The sequence below is a fragment of the Dreissena polymorpha genome, chromosome 4 (genome assembly GCF_020536995.1).
Source record: "Dreissena polymorpha isolate Duluth1 chromosome 4, UMN_Dpol_1.0, whole genome shotgun sequence".
Lineage (NCBI taxonomy): Eukaryota > Metazoa > Mollusca > Bivalvia > Myida > Dreissenidae > Dreissena > Dreissena polymorpha.
The window spans coordinates 101,420,869-101,443,233 of NC_068358.1; the positions used below are offsets into that span (position 1 = coordinate 101,420,869).

General features: G+C 35.3%; 2 protein-coding genes and 1 long non-coding RNA gene across 10 annotated transcripts in view; 1 reads left to right on the forward strand and 2 right to left on the reverse strand.

Moving 5' to 3' along the window:
* Positions 1-4,084, reverse strand: part of LOC127876347 (probable cysteine--tRNA ligase, mitochondrial) — a 33,182-nt gene extending 29,098 nt beyond the window's left edge. Inside the window, exons 1-2 of one of the 7 annotated variants that reach the window (XM_052421450.1) lie at positions 4,060-4,084; positions 1,424-1,475 (exon numbers count right to left, since the gene is read on the reverse strand). The gene's annotated coding sequence lies outside the window, so the exon portion shown is untranslated. The other 6 variants (XM_052421451.1, XM_052421456.1, XM_052421454.1 and 3 more) reach the window with 6 other exon arrangements.
* LOC127876348 (uncharacterized) lies at positions 1,482-13,761 on the forward strand. 2 transcript variants are annotated; one of them, XM_052421460.1, is made up of 5 exons: positions 1,482-1,623; positions 1,916-3,991; positions 12,238-12,364; positions 12,858-12,906; positions 13,218-13,761. In XM_052421460.1, the coding sequence occupies exons 1-2, from the start codon at positions 1,609-1,611 to the stop codon at positions 3,668-3,670; spliced, it is 1,770 nt and encodes a 589-aa protein (XP_052277420.1). In that variant the 5' UTR covers positions 1,482-1,608; the 3' UTR covers positions 3,671-3,991; positions 12,238-12,364; positions 12,858-12,906; positions 13,218-13,761. The 2 variants fall into 2 exon arrangements, with proteins under 2 accessions (XP_052277420.1, XP_052277419.1); XM_052421459.1 differs by lacking the exon at positions 12,858-12,906.
* A 2,978-nt stretch (positions 13,762-16,739) lies between these two features.
* Positions 16,740-18,181, reverse strand: LOC127877669 (uncharacterized). Its single transcript, XR_008048520.1, has 3 exons — positions 18,126-18,181; positions 17,528-17,657; positions 16,740-16,887 (listed from the first exon to the last, which is right to left on the reverse strand). It is a non-coding gene; the product is annotated as an uncharacterized LOC127877669 (long non-coding RNA).
* Between the last annotated feature and the right edge of the window lie 4,184 nt (positions 18,182-22,365).

A 22,365-nucleotide genomic window follows, 5' to 3' on the forward strand; every position in this document is an offset into this window, starting at 1 on the left:
TTACAGTTTTTAAAACAAATTCAAGGCAACAGAATATTTAATTATGCAATACTTTCTATTTTCTACACCGGATTAGGTAAACTTATATATTTGAAAGTTAAAAAAAAAAAAAAAAAATTTTTTTTTTTTTTTGGAATTGGGAATTTTTTTTTCAATTGGGAAAAAAACAACCAGATTTGCATTGGGAATGGGGCCGAATTTCGGACCCGTGGCATAGGGCGGAAAAAGCCTGACGTTGGAAGTCAGTAGCTTCACGGAAGCTGAAGCCAGTAGCTTCACGGAAGCTGAAGCCAGTAGCTTCACGGAAGCCGAAGCCAGTAGATTCGCGGAAGCCGAAGCCAGTAGCTTCACGGAAGCCGGAGGGTTCGTTGAAGGCATCGGTCCCCTCTTTGGTCGCAGTGAATATATCTGAAGCGACTCGATTATTTTGAGTTCATAATCAGAAGGCAGGTAGCCTAAGGAAAGTTATTAATTACACTGTTTATTGTATTCAACGAAATAGTTTGCCTTCCGAGGACTTCGGAAGGCACATCGAGTGTTTCAGGTCGCGCACACAGCGCTAGGTGGCGGCCTCAGGAAGTCGACGGCTCGCACTACAAAAAAAGGGCAGTGCTTGAAAACAAAGGTGTTATTTGTTTTATTTGACATTTTAAATTCCTTATATTTAAATTGTTACATACGTTATTGATTGTTATATTGAATGGTATGTGAGATCTTTGTTGATTGATGTTTAATTTTATTTTAGTGCTGTTAAACCTATTTACTGCGGAATAAAAATGAACGTCATCAATTGCACAGTGTTTTTTTTTGTGTTGCTACCACAGTTAAAATTTAAGGATTTTCATCATTAAAAGGCAATTAATTCACGAAGTTAAGTCAAATATGTTTGTCTTTTATCTGATACATGAAGATGGTTTCTAGACTCAAGCCATTATTTCTTAAGAACTGCCAGAATACCGTGTTGCAGTATTCCTTTACTATTGCAAGAATACTGTGTTGCTGGCTACAACTTCATTTGAATCAAGGGACCAGGCTCAAAAAAAAATCATATTTGATATATAATATATAGATTTGAATCTATGACAATTTTGCCCTAGTTGCAACTGAGAACAAGTTGCTTAAATTGTTTCTTAGATACTTAACTGCTTCAAAATGGGAATAAATCAATCAATCAATGTGCAGTGTTATAATATATGTCTATACTGGGAGGGATACGGTTGATATGCACCTTTAAGCTTTAGTGTAGCTGTCTTTTGCCAGACTTTAGTTCATATTGTTGTTTGTTATCAACTTTCAGTTTCAATACTGATCGTATTAAATAACATCGTGAAGGTCAAACATGGCTAACGCAATAACCACTAGACGCTTATAAATGCAACGCATCGCTCAACAAAATAGTGATAGTTTAAGCAATTTAAGTTACCTAATTATCTGTGTTTAAATCATAGTATTTTGAAAACATTGCACTACATCAGTATAGTCCACATCCGTATTGTCGCGGTATTCCTATTCCCGCGGTATTTCGATTGCGCCCCCTACGCGTTGTTTACCTGTCAGAGTTGGTGACCCAATTTCTTTCGACGTCAGAAATTTGTATTTTCAACGACCATGAGCAATATTTTGGTAAGATGTGATTGTTATCGAACAGAAATACCAAATTTCCACCAAATTAAACAATATTTCCATTTATTTACTCAGTATTTTAACTTTTTTCAACTTATTCACGCATCGTCTGCTCGCTCTTTTCTGATGTCATGAATATGCAAATATTCCAAGCTCCGCCCATATGATTTAGGTCACACATCACTATTAAAATTAGGCCTTAAACCACTTAATTTAATATTGTTGGTTGAACCTGAATGATCATAAGGGTTGGGTCTTTTTTAAGTGAGACGATCAATTATTTCATTTGCAGGAAATAAGAAGTGGTAAGAAGCCATACGACAAGGAAAACTTAAAGAGAGCTTTCCAAGCATCTCTGTCAGGCATGTCGGTTTATAGGGCAAGCAGGTTGTATGGGGTTCCAGAATCCACACTAAGGGATAGAACCAGGCATAATGTAACCCTAGACTGTAGGTCAGGTCCTGTCCGTCTCTTCAATGATGAAGAAGAAAAACTGCTTGTAGATCACATCATTCACATGGCCAACATTGGATACGGCTACACAATTAGCAACATACAATATATGGCTGCTGATTATGCTCGGTCACTTGGGAAATCAGTGAAAGCGAGGGAAGGTCTTAGTCAGAATTGGTTTTATGCATTTTTGGGAAGATGGGAACAACTGAAAGTTGTGGCTCCACAAAAGCTTGGCATGGCTCGTGCGAAAGCGGCATCCAAAGAAAATATTGGCAATTACTTTCAAGAACTTGAAAAAGTTCTGATTGAAAACAATTTGCTTAATGCACCGGAACGAATTTTTAACGTTGACGAGTCAGGCTTATCAACAGAACACAGTCCTCCCAAGATTGTTTGTGATAAAGACACAGTTGCACAAGCCATTACATCCCCAAGGACGAAGAATATCACTATCATCGGGGCAGCAAACGCCGTAGGGAACCATGTACCACCTTTCTACATCTTCCCAGGAAAAAGGTGGTCAGATGATCTTTTAGACGATGCGTTGCCAGGCTCTTCCGGTGGCATGTCAGATAGTGGTTGGATTAACAGAGGCCTTTTTGAGCGTTATCTGTCTGAGCATTTTTCAAAACATGTGAAGCTCGACAAAAATGCCCCTCCTACTCTGATCTTATATGACGGGCACAAATCGCATTTATCTTTAACTCTGACAGAATGGGCAAAAGAAAATAATGTTCTTTTGTTTGTTCTACCGCCCCATTCAAGCCATCTGACACAGCCCCTTAACGTTGGTGTTTTTGGACCACTAAAAAAGTACTACTCTCATGAATGCCATTCATATATGCATAGTAACCCTGGAGTCAGTGTTACAAGATATGAAGTTGCCAGACTGACCTCCCGACCTTACGCAAAATCATTTTCCCCGGATAACATTATTTCAGCTTTCCGAAAATCGGGCATCTACCCATTTGACAAGAACATGATAACTGAACATCAGACTGCTCCCTCGACTATTTACTTCGATGAAGAAAGAGGAGACGCAGATGTCGCACCGTTAGCCGAGCAAGTTGAAACTGAAACTTCGAATAAAGAACGGACAACCACTGCAAAAAGCTTCCTTGAAAACAGAACCATAACGCACATTGTTCAAAGACCCAAAAAGAAATTTACGCCACCTATAAAAGTTATTGGAAACCTTATGTCAGAGAAAAATACTGACATACTGAAAAGTTTGCAGGTAAAAAAACCCTCAAACAACTCAAAGGCTGTGGACAGTACAAATATAGTGGCTTCACTGATAACCGTTTCCAATCAAACGTCACAAATAACATCACCAAAGCCGTCAACAGCAACCTGTCATGACGCCAGCCAAGCACACAATATTTCATCGTCTGATGAATCCATCTACGATTTGTGTTGCGCGTGTAGACAAAGTCTTCCACCACAGCTCGTTAACTTTCCTGATGTGAAGTTAATCAAATGGGGACAGTGTGATGTTTGTAAACATTGGGTACATCTGGCACACTGTACACCTGTGAAAGTGCTCAGAAGAGGAAGCACCTTTAGGTGCATCCATTGTCCGGAGGAGTAGACTATTAATGTGGTGCAGTTCAAAGTATTGTTAAACTGTTAATGTTCATGTTAAAATCAAGTTTAATGTTTCATAATTAATGTTACTACTCCTCAAAGTTAAGTTTCTATGCAGAAAGTTTATATTGATTGTGATTTAGTGACCTAACGCCTGTTGACCTAATTACCGCGAGAATATGAATATAACGTCATGTACACATCAGTGTACAGTGTGATGTATTAACTGATTGACACGAACAAGAAACATGAAGTATAAATAAATTTTTGATAGACATCACTGGAAAAGGTGTTTATCTTCGGACAGGAATCCATAATTTATCAAGTAAGTATTTGTTTCCACTTGAATTTTTATTAGTACGTTAAGTACCGCGAGAATATGGATGACCATTATACATGTGTTTACAATATGTTTACCTCAAGTTTCTAAATAAACGCAAAGAGAAACCGGTTACAATGCGTTATATTTATACTATTCGTTACTTCCGTTTTGTCAATACTCTGCGACCACTGCTGACATTTGCGTCATAAACATTTTAAACGTCATCTTGAGATGTATTTAATGTAGTTTTCAAATAAACATTGTTTGTACATGAAATTTTGTTTGGATTAGATAGTTTAAATGCCATCCCTTAACGTGTAAGTTAAATCAGCCCATGTTGAATGAGGTGGCACTTTGTAATTTACAGAAAGGACGTTCTGCATCGAATAAACAAATTCGTGAACATCGATGCACATGCTTTGTCGACATAAAAAATAGTAAAAGAAAAACAAGTTCAATTATATAAGCATTGAGGTAGTATTATTATCATAATTATTTTTTATATTTTAATAATAAAATATAAAGGTCTTCAGGTATGCATTGTGCGAGGATGTTAATATTTTGAACGATTCACCAATAACAAATTATTTAAACTCTGCAATGTTATAAGTTCACAGAACAGTCTGCGTTAATAACATAAAGAACTTACATGCGGTCACAGTAAACGCCCTGCGGCCAAATTCTAAATTATTATTATGCACTTACTCCAGTATGTCATAATCACTATATACTTAGTCATAGGTATTGTGCATTAAACCCTTCTTGTGAGAGTATTAGTCCTACCCTGCTTCGAACGTGCACATGGACACATTATGGTGACGTAACGTTTGATCAAGTGCTCACATGGAGAGTAAGTTGTTTCCTTTTTCCTAGTTCCTTATTCCTTATTCGAATAAGGAATAACGAACTTTTCCTTATTCCTTATTCACGCGTACATTTGTTACAGGGTTTTAAAGAAAAATAATGCAAACATTTATGAAGTAAATCAATACAAAATAACTCGAATACATTTACCTTATGTAATACGTTACATATGCATATTGCTTCTTCGCGCTTGCATAGGATTTCTTTTTTAAAACGAATCGATATTTTCATATTCGAATACTAACTTCATATCAACAAAATCTAAAACATATACCATTATTTTACATGAATGTGATAAAAAAAGTGCAATCTTGTACATTTAAACATGTTTGTTTTTATTAATAATCCAGTTCCTTATTCGCGGCTGAATAAGGAAAAAGGAACCAGTTTTAAATCCTTATTCAAGCCGAATAAGGAACTGGAATTTTCTTTCTACTTTCGATATTTCTACTATATGTTTTAAGTAATGATAATCCAGTTCATTATTCGGTTTGAATAAGGAATAAGGAACTGGTTCCTTATTCCTTATTCAAATTGAATATGGAACTGGAATGTTCCCTTAAATTATAAATCAAAATGAACCAACACGACGAATAACTCAACGAAAATAATTGTAAATGTATGTCGGGTATAAAACTATTAATACGGATCTAGGTTATCATTAAATGAAATTTAGTACAGATGTGCTGCATTTAATGTTTTTGATAAACCTATATAAACAATGATTTTCATTCATTTATTTGTCTCTTTGGTTCATGTTAATATTTTGTTTAGTATGAATATGCGAGTTCCTTATTCGATTTTAATAAGGAATAAGGAACCAGTTCCTTATTACTTTTTTCAATCCGAAAAGGGAACTAGGTTATCATTAAATGAAATTTGGTAGAGATGTTCTGCAATTGATGTTTTTGATACCCAACATACATTTACAAAGATTTTCATTGACTTTTTGGTCTCTTTGGTTCATTTTAACATTTTATTTAGTATGAAAATGCCAGTTCCTTATTCGATTTGAATAAGGAATATTCCTTTTTCAATCCGAATAAGGAACTTGATTATCATTCAATAAAACTTAGTAGAGATGTACTGCAAATAATGTTGTTTATACCCAACCTGAATTTACAATGATTTTCATTGATTTATTGGTCTCATTGGTTCATTATAATAGTTTGTTTACTCTGAAAATGCCTGTTCCTTATTCCTTATTCAAATCGAATAAGGAACTTTGTTATAATTAAATACAAAAAAGTAGAAATGAACTGCAATTTATATTTTTATATCCTTCCTACATTTACAATAATTGTTGTTGAATTATTCGTCTCGTTGGTTCATTTTGATTTATAATTTATAGAAAGAACATGCCAGTTCCTTATTCGTTTTGAATAAAGAATAAGGAACCATTTCCTTATTCCTTATTCAAAACGATGTTCATTCATATGTGGTAAACTTTGGATTAATTTTGTTGATGTTTTAGTAAGACAAACGCACTTCCTTTTTCGGGTTGAATAAGGAATAAGGAACTGGTTCCTTTTTCATTATTCAGCCGCGAAAAAGGAAATGGAATATACATAAAACAGACATGTAGAAATGTACAAGATTTCACTTTTATATCACATACATATTAAATAATGGTATATGCTTATTAAATAATGGTATATGCTTTAGGTTTTGTGGATGTGAAGTTGGTATTCGAATTAGAAAATATCGGTTCGGTTTAAACAAGAGATCCTATGCAAGCGCGAGGAACAAACACGAACATGTAACGTAATACATAAAGTAAATGTATTCGAGTTATTTTGTTTTGATTTACTTAGGAATTGTTTTCATTATTTTTCTTTAAAACCCTATATAGAATATGTTAAGCTTGAATAAGGAATCAGGAACAGTTCCTTATTCCTTATTTGAATAAGGAATAAGGAACTAGGAAAAAGCAACCAACTTACTCTCCATAATTTTTTTACATATTGTGTTTAGCCGTAACATCTGTATTGTTATCCCCACGCTTTTTGAAAAATATTGGGATATTGTGGTTATCTCCGGCGTCTTTCCGTCTCTCTGTCTGTCTGTCTGTCTGTCCGTCCTGGCCACTATATCCTCCTACACTATAAGCACTAGAACCTTGAAACTTACACACATGGTAGCTATGAGCATATGTGCGACCCTGCACTATTTGGAATTATGATCTGACCCCTGGGTCAAAAGTAATGGGGGTTGAGGTGGGGCCGGGTCAGAGATTTTCACTCATTTTTTAATGGTATTTTACATAAACTGCTTTATTTCTACACCGATTTACTTCAAATTGAAACTGAACATCTCTTATGACAATACGGTCAATCTCAACTATGCTTGGCCCCATAAACAACCCTGGGGCGCCCCGCCAACATAGACCACACCCACCCCAAATTGCCGTTTACTATAATTTCTTCAACCCTGGGGCGCCCCGCCCACATAGACAACACCCACCTAAAATTGCCTTTTACTATAATTTCTCCATTTCTACACCGATTCACTTCAAATTGATACTGAACTTCTCGTATGACAATACGGTCAATCTCAACTATGCATGGCCCCATTACCAACCCTGGGGTGCCCCGCCCACATACATGAAGACCACACCCACCCAAAATTGCCTTTTACTATAATTTCTTCATTTCTACACCGATTCACTTCAAATTGATACTGAACCTCTCTTATGACAATACGGTCAATCTCAACTATGCATGGCCCCATTACTAACCCTGGGATGCCCCGCCCACATACATGTAGACCACACCCACCCCAAATTGCCGTTTACTATAATTTCTTCATTTCTACTCCTATTCACTTCAAATTGATACTGAACTTCTCTTATGACAATACGGTCAATCTCAAATATGCATGGCCCCATTACCAACCCTGGGGCGCCCTGCTCACATAGACAACACCCACCCAAAATTGCCTTTTACTATACTTTCTCCATTTCTACACCGATTCACTTCAAATTGATACTGAACTTCTCGTATGACAATACGGTCAATCTCAACTATGCATGGCCCCATTACCAAACCTGGGGTGCCCCGCCCACATACATGAAGGCCACACCCACCCAAAATTGCCTTTCACTATAATTTCTTCATTTCTACACCGATTCACTTCAGAGTGATACTGAACTTCTCTTATGACAATACGGTCAATCTCAACTATGCATGGCCCCATTACAAACCCTGGGGCGCCCGCCCACATACGCCACACCCACCCAAAATTGCATTTTACTATAATTTCTTTATTTCTACACCGATTCACTTCTAATTGATACTGAACTTCTCTTATGACAAAACGATCAATCTCAACTATGCATGGCCCCATTACCAACCCTGGGGCGCCCCGCCCACGTAGGTCACACCCACCCAAAATTTCCTTTTATATCTTTATTTATACACCAATTCACTTCTAATTGATACTGAACTTCTCTTATGACAACACGGTCAATCTCAACTATGTATGGCCCCATTACCAACCCTGGGGCGCCCCTGGGTCAAACATGCGGCGTGGGGATACGCGTCGGCCTCTGCCGCGCCTTTTCTAATTGTATATTGTAATCCCAAATGGTGGCCGCGCTTTGACAGTCGAAATCATTTTTAGACACAACTGTAAATTTCTCCGTATAGGTTCACCTAGTTTCATTACAGAGCATTTATTGTTAGTCAATTTAAACCTGATATTGTTTAAAAAAATTTAAGGGTGCTAATTAAATATTCAAATGACTACAGGCATCATCGCCAATCATTTGAGTTTGCGTTTGATATTGCCTTTGTAAATTGCTTGTATATTTGTATCTGTATCATGTCTTACATAATACGCTAGTAATTCAACACGTATGATAAACAGATAGGGTGATATTGGTCAACCTTGCATCACTCCTTTTTTGATGTCGAAGAATTCAGAGAAATACCGATTATTAATTACACAAGATTTTACACAAACAAGTTTCATCCATTTTCTTAGAGATTGGCTGAAGCCGATGCCATCTAAACAATTGTACATACAAATATAGTCTAAACTATCGCAGGGTTTTTGAAAATCATAGACAACGATTATTCCTGTTTCATCTGAATCGTTTTCTTTATCAATGGCCTCATTAAAATTCTTAATGTTATCTCCCTTTTATGAATCCCGTTCGATCCGTGTTCATTAGTTTAAACAATAAAACTTGTATTCAATTAACTTCAGATTTACTTGCAATTATATAGTCAACATTTAACAAATATACTGGTCGCCAGTTATTGATAGATAGAATATATATATCTTTTTTATGCAAAAGTTAAATAAGACCTTGTGTTTTAATATAGGTTACAGTTTCTGATTCAAAGGAATACTTGGAAAAAAAATAATTAAGTATTGTATTATGTCGGTCCAAATATTTTGATACAATTTTGCTGTTAGTCCATCTTTTGTTATCGTTCATGTTTTTCAAAGCTTGGAAGCATTCATATTCACATAAATGGTCGGGGTATTTTCCTTTTTAATCGTTTGATAACGTTTCAAGATGTTATACGAATATGTCACTGTTTTCTTGGCCCAAAATTACGTCTTTTTTATAGAGTGAAGGAAAATATTGTTTCACAATTAGTTTGAAGCTTTTTAAGTACTCTTTGTTCAGATCTTTTTATATTTAAATTAATGAAATATTTGGTGTTTTTGCAATAGAAGAGTTGCTCCACTCTGCTCTGTAAAGCTCTGAATCCAGTCTTCTCTTTTGCCAGAAGTTCCTCGGCCTTAGCTTTCAGTCGGTTGAGGATGATGCTTAGCATGACTTAGCTGGGATAGATGATGAGTCTGAAGGTGCGCAAATACTCGGACTGATTCAGGTTACCCTTTTTCGGCAGGGATACTTGGCCTCCTCCAAGATGCTCTGGACTGGTTCCTTCATTTATGTAGTCTTGGGCTCTCTTCCTTTGTTAATCATCTCTGAAGGGACGTTGTCTACTCCCAGCGTTGTTATTGCATTCAGACTGCGCACTGCCTCCTTAGCCTCTTGTTTTAGTATGGACGGACTTTAGTTAACGGCTTCTGGACTAGGATCGTTCTGAAAGTTACTGTGCTCTGGTTGAAGCGGGCAGTTATAGAGGTCGCTGCATTATTTATTTGACCTTGTCAGGACTGTGTCATTTCGGTCAGAAGATTCCTGTCAGCGTTTGCTATAACACTGGAATTGGGCTGACTGGTCGTCATGAGGATCTTTATGGTGTTGTAGGCATTTTAACTGCTCCCTGTGGTCAACTCATTGTTGGTGTTGTTACATTGCTATTCAATGCACTCCTTTTGGCCTCTTGCATCTTCTTCCTCACTTCCCTGTGCGTTTCCTGCTATTCTTTTATAGAGTTCACGCTGGTGTACTTTTGTTTGTCTTGGCCAGAATGAGTTAGTGGCAATAGCGAACTCAATAAATCTCAGACCTCTGTCGTTGGTCTCTTTTATACCAATGTCTTCGGGACCTTGACTCTAACACTTCATAAAACGTATCGACCGCCTTGACTTCTTAGGATGATGTCAGTGCAAAGACTTATGTTCGCAAATTAAAATATCTTAAAAATGATTATATTAAACTTTTCAATTTAATTAACTAATTTTTATCACAATGATATGATGTTGACGTACTTAAAAACACATGTTGTTGGTTTTCGATCCACTATGTCTTTCTTCTCTTAAAATTTATAATTATTAATGGAATGACCATTTTATGTTTGATTCCAAAATAGTCAATACCAATACAAATAGCTAGTTTTATTGGTAAATAGATTTTACAGTACTGCCCCTTTAATATTTTTATTTTTATATTTTACAGTACTGCGTGTCATCGTGTCATCGCTTCTAAATTAAGTCATCCGATCCACTTTCACTGTTGTGGGCTACATGCATAGGTCGTCGGGTTTATATCGTTAAACTTTAGTAATATTTTCTCTCTGACGGGTGTTTCTTGTTTGATTTGTTTTAGCAGTCACATAAACAACCAAGCTATGTAATATGGATCTTTCACACCCATTATTGCTTCTTCTTCCTGTATTTGCACGATGATGATCTGAAATATTAACTATATGATGCTATATTCTTAATCTTTTTCAAAAAAGAAGGGATATAGTTGACACTTGATCGTAATTTCATTTCATCGTTCCTCAAAAAGTTGTAACTCTATTGCTCTGGTCTCCTTCCTACCATTGAGTAATTAAATGGTAATTTAATTGGATGCGTTTTAATTCCCTTTTATTATTGTTTAATTTGAGTTGCAATGCTATGAGGTTAAATTTTATTTACACGTATATGTATCATTATTATTGCTTGGCCAAGTGTGAGGTTGAGCGCTCTAAAAACGGTTTAAACCCCCAATGCTTTGCATTGACCGTTCCATGGCGGTGACTCCAGCGTTATTCTTTTATGTGTGTATGTTGTTTTGTATTGTGTTGTTTTGTACTGTTTTGGTAATTGGTCACTTGCCTTAAATAAAGGACCAACTAATTGTTTCAAATGAGAATGCAATACTGCTTAAGCAGCTGGAGTTTCACATCTTTATATTAGATGATGGTGATGTTGTGAGGTCTTTCTTAGATACGGATAGAGATTAGCCTTTTGTAGACTGTGGTTAAAATGATAACACAATTGACTACATCCTTTCTAACGATGAAAGTAGCCCCGTGAAGATGTTAAGACTCCTACCCGCTGAACCACAGCTCTTCGTCTGTTGGTGTTTCTCCGAGGCCTCGCAATGTAACCTCAGCTAGTCAAATAATGTCACAGTGATTGCCCTTCGGATCGTTCGTCTGTTTGTGGATTTTTTCACATGCACTCACTTACGTTCCGTGCTCCTTCGGATGTTCCCCTATGTTTTCGGCTTGTTCGATGGAGGTGTTAACTTGTCAGACCCACCCTTAAAAAACTGGCAGTGGGTGCGCGGTCGTTGTTATTACTTCTTATTACTTAAGGCCTATTCCGCCGTTTTTAACAAGTTATATACTATATTTGTCACTTTCGCGTTGCTATGCATGAGCTTATTGCTTATAAACTGTCAGTTTTATTTTTATAACGATGAACTAGACTTGTTGAAGTAAAATACGAATAAACTGTATGTTCTGTTCTTTTGTTATTCAGGGCCTCGACCAAACCGGTTTGGTATTCAGTTATTCTATTATATCATCTGCTGAATAAAATACATTATAATGTACTTTTGCCAAAATATAAAATACAACGTTTATTTTTAATTTACATAAAGCCTTAAGCATTCTTTAATATCAAACGTGTGTTTTGTGCGAGTGGCTAATATTCTGTGCCAAGCATTAGTTGCACGACAATTGTGTACAAATTATACTCTCTTGACATATACTCAATGCGCTTTGAATGCTTTTTCGTCACAGTTACTGCACGGTGTATAAACCAATTGTATCATCCCAGGATGCTGCGATGTGATTTTCATGGCGTAACGGCAATATGTACATACCACTGTTAATTTTGATACAAATCCATGGATTAATACTGCAAAAAGTAAGTAAACTTTGTACTTTAAAGTCATAGAGAATTAAGTTTCCCTTGAGAACGTATAAATCCGCTTCGGAGAAGTTGTTGATTATAAAAGATTGAAAATCATCGAAGAAAACTGGAAAACACATGTTGCTCTATGCCAAAATGTCACTTTTGTCTAAAATCTTTTTTGAAATATACATATTTTTGTATGTAATATATTGCAATTGAAGTCAAAAAACTGATATGATACATATAATCTTTCGTCATTTTGAATATACTACGATATTGATTAAAATACACAAGATGGTTTTTTAAATGACTGTTTCATATATTGCAGTGATGCTGTAGCATTGATTGCGATTACATCATATACATTCTGTATCAATTATTGCGATAAATCTATGCCGATTTTGCAGATTTTGTATCATTTATTGTGATTCACAAAAATTGAAACAGCTTGTTTCGTGCTAAGGCAAAGCATATGCACATTAAATGTTAACCGTGTTATTTCTAGTATTTTGCCCATAAACAACGGATTGCAAGAGTTTCCTACAAATCTTGTGGTATATCTTATTATTATTTATGTTATATTTATGTGTTGCTGTTGTTTCTAGTTGCTGTTGTGTGTACGATGGTGCAACATAGCATGCAAGTTTATGCACATAGATATAAGTACATATAATGAGCCCTTTCACAAACAGTAAACAAACATTTACTCGCATTGAATGCAATACGTACTTATTCCATATTATTTGTTTAAATAAAAGTTTTATTTTAAATATAGACTTTGGAATCTCATTATTTGAGTATCTACGTACCCATGTTCTCATCGCATGGCACTGCGACCTGCTGCATGATATGTCTCCCCTTGCAGAAACCTAGCACGTTGTAAGAAACGCCATCGAACGAAACTAGCTTGAAACAGCGGCCGGGACAGCGGGTGGGATGTAATCGGGAGCGTGATATGAATATGTGGATAGACCAAGGAAATCATACATATCTTGCCTTGCGGGCCATGCTTGCGTCTCAGAAATTATCTCATACATGCTGATAGGACCTGTAATCTATTATAGGAATATTTGCCTCCCTGGAATGAACATTTAAGGAATACTTATCCCGGGCAAATACGAGCACTAACATGGCTCCTGTGGTGAAAGTAATGATTCAATTTAATTGCTTGATGACTAGTCGCAGAAATCTATACTCTGCTAGGTCGATACTCAAATTCCCTTCAACAATTTATTTTCCTAAATTGATTCCATAAATGTTACTTATTTTGCTTTTTAATAGATATTACTGTAGCATATACCCATATATATTTAAATTTTTTTTTCATGTGTAACAGCATGTTGTTGTAGTGTTAACACATTCGTTATCTTATTATTTTTGCTTTTAAAATAAAATATTTTCAGTTTTAAGACTCTGTTTTATTGATGATAAATATATGAGTACACCAATATTAATAGTTACAGGGTTAAGTAACTAACCCTGTAACGATTATACCACGCCAACTACTTTCCATCTCATCAACTTAACAAGGACAAACGATGCTTGTTTTATAAATAGTAGTACAGAAAATATTAAATTCAAGAATATCGAATTAGTTACTGACCCGATATTTTACTGCCCCATATAGTCTACTTACACCATATAGAATAATTATAAAGGTTCAGCATGTGACGTCATATAGTCTACTGACACCATATAGAATATATGTGGTCAGCATGTTACGTCAAACAGCCAATGAGAGAAGAGTATTTTGTAGATAGCGTGATATAACTCTATAACATGTACTTGTCATTATAAAATATTTATTTTATTGAAGTGAATCACGTCCAAAAGTACTTACATCTGAGATTCAGACATCCCTGTCAGAGGAGATCACGGCTTTCCAACCCTTAAGGTTAAAGGTCTTTAAATTTAAGGGACATCTCGCTATTTAAAGAGGTCATATTAGTTTAATGAAGTCATACATTATGTATGTTGATTTCCAGTAAACTGCTAACGTATATTAAGATTCAGAGCAGTTGCTATAAACGAATTGATGAACATAGAAGCACACGTAATTATATCATGGAAAAGGAAGCGCTTTTTAAACAGTTTAAATATTCCAATGATCGTTTTTTCTTTGATAGATATTAATGTTTCGTAATTTAGATTTTTTCCAACACGATCACATTTCACGTGTGGAAAACAGACTCACATCAAATGCGCAATGGGAAGAGAACGGCGTAAGTATGTTACTGTTGAGAACGCTCGATATACGGCTGCAGGTGCTGTTTAACAGCTGAATGCTTTCTCGATTCACTACTACCCTGAACACATTGCCTTCTTCATCCTTTAAGATGTCTGTTATGGTGCGGTTGGTCGTCTTGGTGGCGGTGGTGGTGGTGTAGTTGGTGGTGGGAAAGACTTAAAGCAGATGCTGTTTGTTTATACACTTGTTTTGAATAAGATCGTACAAGTGTAATATCATATAGTACAGTGAAGCTAATAAATTGGGAATTTTCAACGTCAAGTTTCGGTTTTTTGAAATGTTCCATGTACGCTAAAAAAAAATCATTCATTGAAATATTTGCTCTCTTTGCATTACTTGTAGTAATATATTTTCTAGATGTATTCGATGTTTCGCAGGTTATATATTTAATGTCTCATTAAATGCCTCTTCTTTTTAGTACCGACATAGTTATCGTTTATGTGGTTACCAAATGAATCTAGCTACATGTATTTCACTTTATAACCTATTTCCACCTGTTATGAAAATCGTCATATGGCAAATGTGTTTTGTGTGTCTATGATTTCTGGTGTCGCCCCTTCTAAGCCTGTGCGGACATAACTCATAATCACAATTTATTTTGTGTTCGTATTTGCTGTTTGTATTGTGGTAAGTTCACTGTATTCTCGTATTCGTAATATTTTCTAAATATATTTATTATGTACATATGGGGAACCCCGCGGTCCTATACATTTTCCTTTTTTATTACGTATGTATTACATGTATATATATTTTTAAATCCAGTTTCATGAAGCGAAACACACGTATCGTTAATATAAATTTGTCAATAAATTAAATAAACGATTTTGGTTTATTTTACTTCGCAAACAAATTAAAGCATTTTCATCATAAATAGAACTGTTCGAGAACATCACTATTTAAATTATAACAAATCTTAACAACATGTGTGTGATATTGTAAAACACTCTAGATTATAGATAAACATAGAGTTGAATTATTGAAATACTTGATACTATAGCACGAGTATATGATACGGATGAATGTATATGCATTCTTTATTAAGAGGAAACTAAATCAATTTTGAGCACGCAACAACACATTATACAATGTAAATTAGTTGTATCTATGTCTTCACTAGTTTGTACGTCATTTTATTTTAATGTTTTCTGACATTTAGGTATTATCAATTAAATTCTTTCTTTAAATATTCATGAAGCTGAATAAATGTATTTTCTACACAAATGCAGTTGTTTTTTAACTCATAGTATTAACACCAGAGCAACAAGTACGAGACTGTTGACTCGGTTGTCTAAATTTAAACCACAGATACCACAGTCGATGGAATACGGTCTCGTGTTATGTGCTGCAAACCTTTCCAATTCACGCCTTGATCGCATAATATCGTTGAACAAATGATAACAAAATGTATTTGGTCACGCTGGAAAGTTCATGCGCAAATGACGAGCATCTATGGGAGTGTTTATTTAAGAAATAATGTTAAGTTTTCGTTGTTAATCTGTCGATTCACATCGATTTAGGAGTTACAATGCGTGCAATTTAAGTAAGCAAAGCAGGAAAGCAGCGGTTGACTTAATGTTGAATATTAGTAAATCATTAGCGATAACAAATTCGATTATTAAGTTCATAAATGTTCTTGCAATGTATCTGTAAACGTTTTTGCTTTTCTCTGCTCAGGTGTGTAATATCTTTCTGAATTGTTTACGTTTAATATACACCATTAATTTTTCTTAGCCATCTATCTGCTGATCAGGAGGTCCAATCTTAGAAAACAGATAATTACTAGACCAAGTCTTCTCGATGCAAATATGGACACAAAATGTGTTTTATCGATGGTATACAAGACAATCGCACGCCAATCTTTATTTAGTATTAACAAGAAAACACCCTTTGTACCGATATTACATACACGGATAGCACTTATATATAAATGTATCAACTATATACACAACAACAACTACACAAAAAAGAAGAGATATTAAATTTTATTCAAGCTATTAAACAAAAAGCCAATTAGAGGTGAAGCTGCTAATAAGTTTTATGTGTTTATTTTTTGATATTTTCGTGAATTGAAACATTTTGGATCAACATTGTTTCATGTAAGATCAATATTAAACGTGATGTATAAAGAATGGTCGCTCCCAGCCGCTCACGCAGTCTTGAATCCAGTGCCAGTGCCAAGCCCATTTGGCGCAACCCCAATCCACGCAGATGTCAGACTCATCGTTAGCGTGGCAAACCGGTTCCAAGCAGGGCCACCATGCAATGCGTCTCCAACGGCAACAGCAGCCTTTAAATAAATGTGTACAGCTATGTATTATTTATTTTCTATTGGAATTTTGCTGTTGGTCCTGTTGCTTTCGTGTGAACGAAAGTGCAACAGGGCTTGCACGTGTATGAACATGGATATTAGTACAAACACATAGAACTTTCACAAACACTAGACATATACCTGTTATTATATATAAATTTATTTCCACCAAATACACGAAGAGCTGAACAATTATAAGACACAGTTTACACTTATTAACAAAAAGCATAAGAGTTATATGTATACATACTAGTAGTGCAATATCGTACACTTTTTAAGCGATCAACACAGTAAACATTGACATGATAAACAGAGTAAACTTATATACACATATATTTGAACTATTATTAATAGGCATGGGATATTGTTTAGGAAAGTAAATCTTCTAGAGGCCAATGAAACAGAAGCAAATACGCATGAGGTATAAACATTAAACATATAATAGTATCATAGTGCACCAATATATACGGGAATGAGTGAAAACGCATTACGCACATACAGTGAGAAACATGTATTTTCAAACATGCAATAATTACTTAGTCCTGATACTTAGCTTAAATAAATATTTGTATTTCAAAAAACAGATAATCGTAAAATCATGAATTTGAATATCACGTACCCATGTTCTGATCGCATGGCACTGGCACCTGCTGCATGATAGGTCTCCCCTTGCAAAAATCCTGCACGTTGTCATCAACAGGGCCCTCGAACGGAACTAGCTTAAAACAGCTGCGGTAACAGTACCTGGGCTGTAATTCGGAGCGATATATCAAGGACAGTTAACATTGTATGCCTTGATGGTCACACGTTGCTTATCAGGGTTTCTCTCACACATCCTGATATAACCTTGAGCTTTCAAAGGAGGATTTTCCTTTTCATGATTGAATATTTTGTGAATACAAATCACGGGCATAAATAATAATGATTGAACTGAAATGCTTGGTAACTATGCGCGGAAATATAGAATATGGCAGGTTAATACGTGAAATCACTGTGTGTACATAAGTTTTCCTTTTTAAGTGAGTGTAAGCTCTTAGTGTTGTCCTGTTTTCCATTTGTTATCGTATTATTCTAGAGGTTAAATCAAATATTTTCAGTTGTTAACTTGTGTATTACAAATAATAAATATACCCATACAATAATATTCATTAATAAAATAACAAAAAATTATATAACGGTTAAAATAATAAAGTCAATCAAGTAAAATATGTACTTACATTCGAGATTATGCATTCTCTACTGTCTGAGGAAATCACGACAACCCAGCCCTAAAAGTTAAAGGCCTTTAAATTCAAGTGGCTTGTACACATCGTATCACGCAATGAATTTTTTTTTATATTGCAACGAGGTCCGATTTGTTTAATCCACTCATGCTATTCAACGAACATAATTACTGACACGCGTATTTGTATGTGTATTTCCTGTCTACTGTTCACATATTAAGATTCAGAACAATAATTTTACAGATTTGATAAAAAATACAACAACGTGATACTTACAAGACTTTTAACGGTTTAAGATGCAATTAAATGTTGTTGTTTTTTTGTTGTAATTAAGATTTAATTTGTGCAGGATGACATTTAATATTTGAGGAAATTACACTCCATGGAAGCCCAAAAACGAAACACTGAAGAGAATGGCAAACTGTACGTACTTTACTGTTGAGGACGCTTGATACCAGGCTGCCGGTGTCGTTAAACAGCTGCATGCTTTCTCCATTTGTTTTTACAATAAACCTGTTGCCTTCTTCATCATTTAATGTGTCTGGTGGCCCCTCTTGGCCAAATACAGCGACCACGATGCACAGCGATACAACAGCAAGCACGCGCATCTGTTTAAACAGAATATAATTATATGCAAACATTAAACTATAATATATATTAAAAAAACGTCAATAGTACATAAATACAACGTTCACAATACTATTATATCAATACAACGTAAAATATATCAATACAACGTTAACTATATACAATCAATAGATCGTTAATAATATATCAATAAAACGTTTCCATAGTGATATATTGTTAATCTAGGTCGTTTAGTTCATCGACTATAAGTAATATACTTAATATTTTCCTATATAAAACGATTAAACCACCCATTTTCAAATGTTGTTAACTGTAATAAATTCGTGTAAACAAACTTTAAAGTAATAACTTCGTTTAAACAAACATTAAATGAAAAGCCTTCTACATGGCAACTTACTTTTTCAGTAAGAGCTAGTCTAGTACTGATAGCGAACAATGCAGTCCTGCGCTTTTATAATAAATGCGTGTAAATGAAAAAACCAATCACCGAGGATCCGAGATACATTTAAACTGACTCAATTGATATACATTTACATCTTTATACGACAAATCAAAAATTTCCATGTAGGCTTATTGTGGATATACATGTACATGAGTTATACAACATGAAGCTTAATGAAGCATTTTCTCTTTTATGTATTAATGACATGCATTAATGGCTTTTCGATGATATGTCCACACTGTTAAATCAAGCGTATATTTTATGAAAATATCAAATGCCGGTTATTCACGCACGGCGTCGCCCCATTCAGTATCGACGAATAGTTCACATACAGAACACCACTGTTGTTGTTTTTTTTTATTTCTGTTGGACTATATGATTCGAGACCAACTACATTTTGAAATATTAAGTATGGAAATCTTAGAGCCAAAAACAGGGTTTGAATCCTGCTCCTTTTGGTTGTCTTCTTGACTGTCCAGCAGTAATGTTTTGAAAATCTCAAGGAATACAATTTTTATTCGATTCAAATAAATAGAACCTTTGAACCTTAATGAGAACCTGCATTAAAACCTTAATTAAACTCATATTATGCCTTTAAAGCACGGCCATATTGAATTTTTGGAAAAGGCTTCAATATTCAATTGTTCAACCATTTTTACTAGTTTCTATCCGTTAAGGTTTGATAGTTTTACGTACAAGAAATCAATTGTACGCATGTTTATTCAAATGTGGTAAAGTAATGTCTGCGCAACAGCCCTAGGCATAAAGCTACTATAAAGCTACCGTATATGTCTGTTTAATCTGATTTACCCAACTATAATTGTTTTGTTTAAAGAGAAGTATTAAGCATCGTTTCTGTTACTAAATTCATTCGATGTATACGTACATCCTGGTTAATGAAATATGTCACAAAAAACCTGATTGGCCACATTTGATGTTTACATGTACGTGTAAAAAGGCTATAATCATAACCAATAAGAAATGGGAACGTTATACTGTTCAGCGAGTTTAGAAGCATGAATCATATGCTCGATAACACTTTTTGATAAACATAATGACTTAAACGGTTTCAATTACGAATAAGCTAAAAACATAGATAGTGAAGCTGCTAATGTGAAACTGATTTTAAAAATGACATAAAAATCTTAATACGACAGTCCATTGGTTACATGGACCACCAATGCAAATTTCACTTACCTATGTAAATTTGTTTAACATTCCGTGGGGAACACGTTTGATTACTACATAGTTTAAAACGTTTAAAGTCTCAAAAATTTAAAAACGACACCATTTCAAATGAACAATTTAACTTGACTTCTTAACGTCCCACGCAGTTTAATATTTCTGAAAACATATATTTTTGTGGATGCCTTGTGATTATATTTGTCACACAGTAAAACTGTTTATAAAAAGTGTCTTCTTTTATGTCTTGTCTATTTCACATGCTTTAAATGAACGAGTGTACGTCTAAACTGTATTATACATGCTATGCTATTTCGATGGTAATGTAGGAGGTATGTGTATATCGCTTGTAATTTGAAATAATCATGTATTCGACAATAAACAAACTAAAAAATGGCTTTTTTAATAACAGCTTTGTTATAATTTACGTTCAACTTTTATAACGAGACACCATTTTGTAAAACAATTGACACTGTATAATAGTCACATTCGAACACTGTATTTATATGTTTAGACTGATTCCTTTAATAGAATCTATTTCGTAATTCATTATCAACATTTACATAACTAAACATATAATTAGCAATGTCAAGCAGCTGTACGCTTTCTTACTAATAAAAAACAGCACATTATTCAGGGGAATAAACATAGCAATTCAATTCACACGAAGGCGCTACATATATTTTATGCTTGTTGAATCTTCAGTTTTTACTTATATTGCAAATATGGTAGTGATTTATTATTCACTTTTCGCGTGTTAATATTGACTTATCATATTGCATGGCTTGTTCTTCCTTTTCTCTCAACCAAGACCTTCTTCGGGTACTGACAGCAAGCCGTCATTGACGTTGTTGGTCCTGATGTCGATGTCGCTGTCTATGAGGTTCAGGGCTGCCAACTTGCCACCTATCTGAGCTTGGAATGCGTCTGCTGTCTCTGGATCTTTCAGCATCTTCAAGTCTAATCAAGTTCGATGGTTCTTGTTGATGCGCTTGTTCTTTAGCTTAAGCTTGATGGTAGCGAGCGTTAAGTTATGATCACTGCCGGTCACTTTTCTGCGCCAGGAAAATTTCTTGTGTTCGCCTTTTGAGCTAACTTGAACCTTTGCGGCGCAAGTATGAAATCAATGTGGCTGCATTCATGTCCGTTAAGATCATGCAAAGATGTGAACGGTTTGTGCGCGTGCAGCTTGATGGCCATGGTGGGTTGGTGGCTTCAAGCGAACTCAAGATGTCTCAGCCCTATATCGTTGTCCGTCCCATGACAAATATAATAACTATCCCTGACCAGTTGATGTAGGCGTCTGGTCCAACCTTGGCGTTCCAATCGCATTGGATCTCTTTTTCGGGACATAAGATATGTTGCGTTCTAACACTTTAAAACACTTCTTGATCTGCTTGTTTTCATAGTATGATGATGGTGCGTAGACCGGGATGATGGGGATGTTGTAAAGTCTTGCTGAGATACGGATGCAGATGATCCTGCTGGAGACTGGGGTGCAACTGATGACGGTATTATCTACCTCCTTTTTAAAGAGGAAATAAACTTTATGGCGATGTTAATACTCCTGTTCGCTTTAGCATATCTTGTTCTTTTTGTCTGTTCATGTTTGACCGAAACCTAGCCACCTGACGTCAGCTAGCCCGATGTCCCAGCAATAGCGCTTCGATGCCCGCTTGGTCGATGGATTAGCACCTTCAGCAGCTTGCTTACGTGTTACACCCACATAGGAGACTTGCAGCGGAGTGTGCGGTCGTTTTATTCCGGGCCCCGACATATCCGGCCTGGAATAATGCTGTCCTAGTATATTATATCCTCTGCCAAATACAATACGATATCGGGTACATCTATCAAAAATGTATAATACAACGTTAAATGCGTATTAAATATAACAAATAGTAATATATGTTCGCTTGTTTGACCAAACATTAATTGCACAAAAGTTTGTTTCTAATATGCTCTCTGAACATAAACTCATGGAAGCGTGCATGCTTTATTGTCACAATTATTGGCTTCATGTAA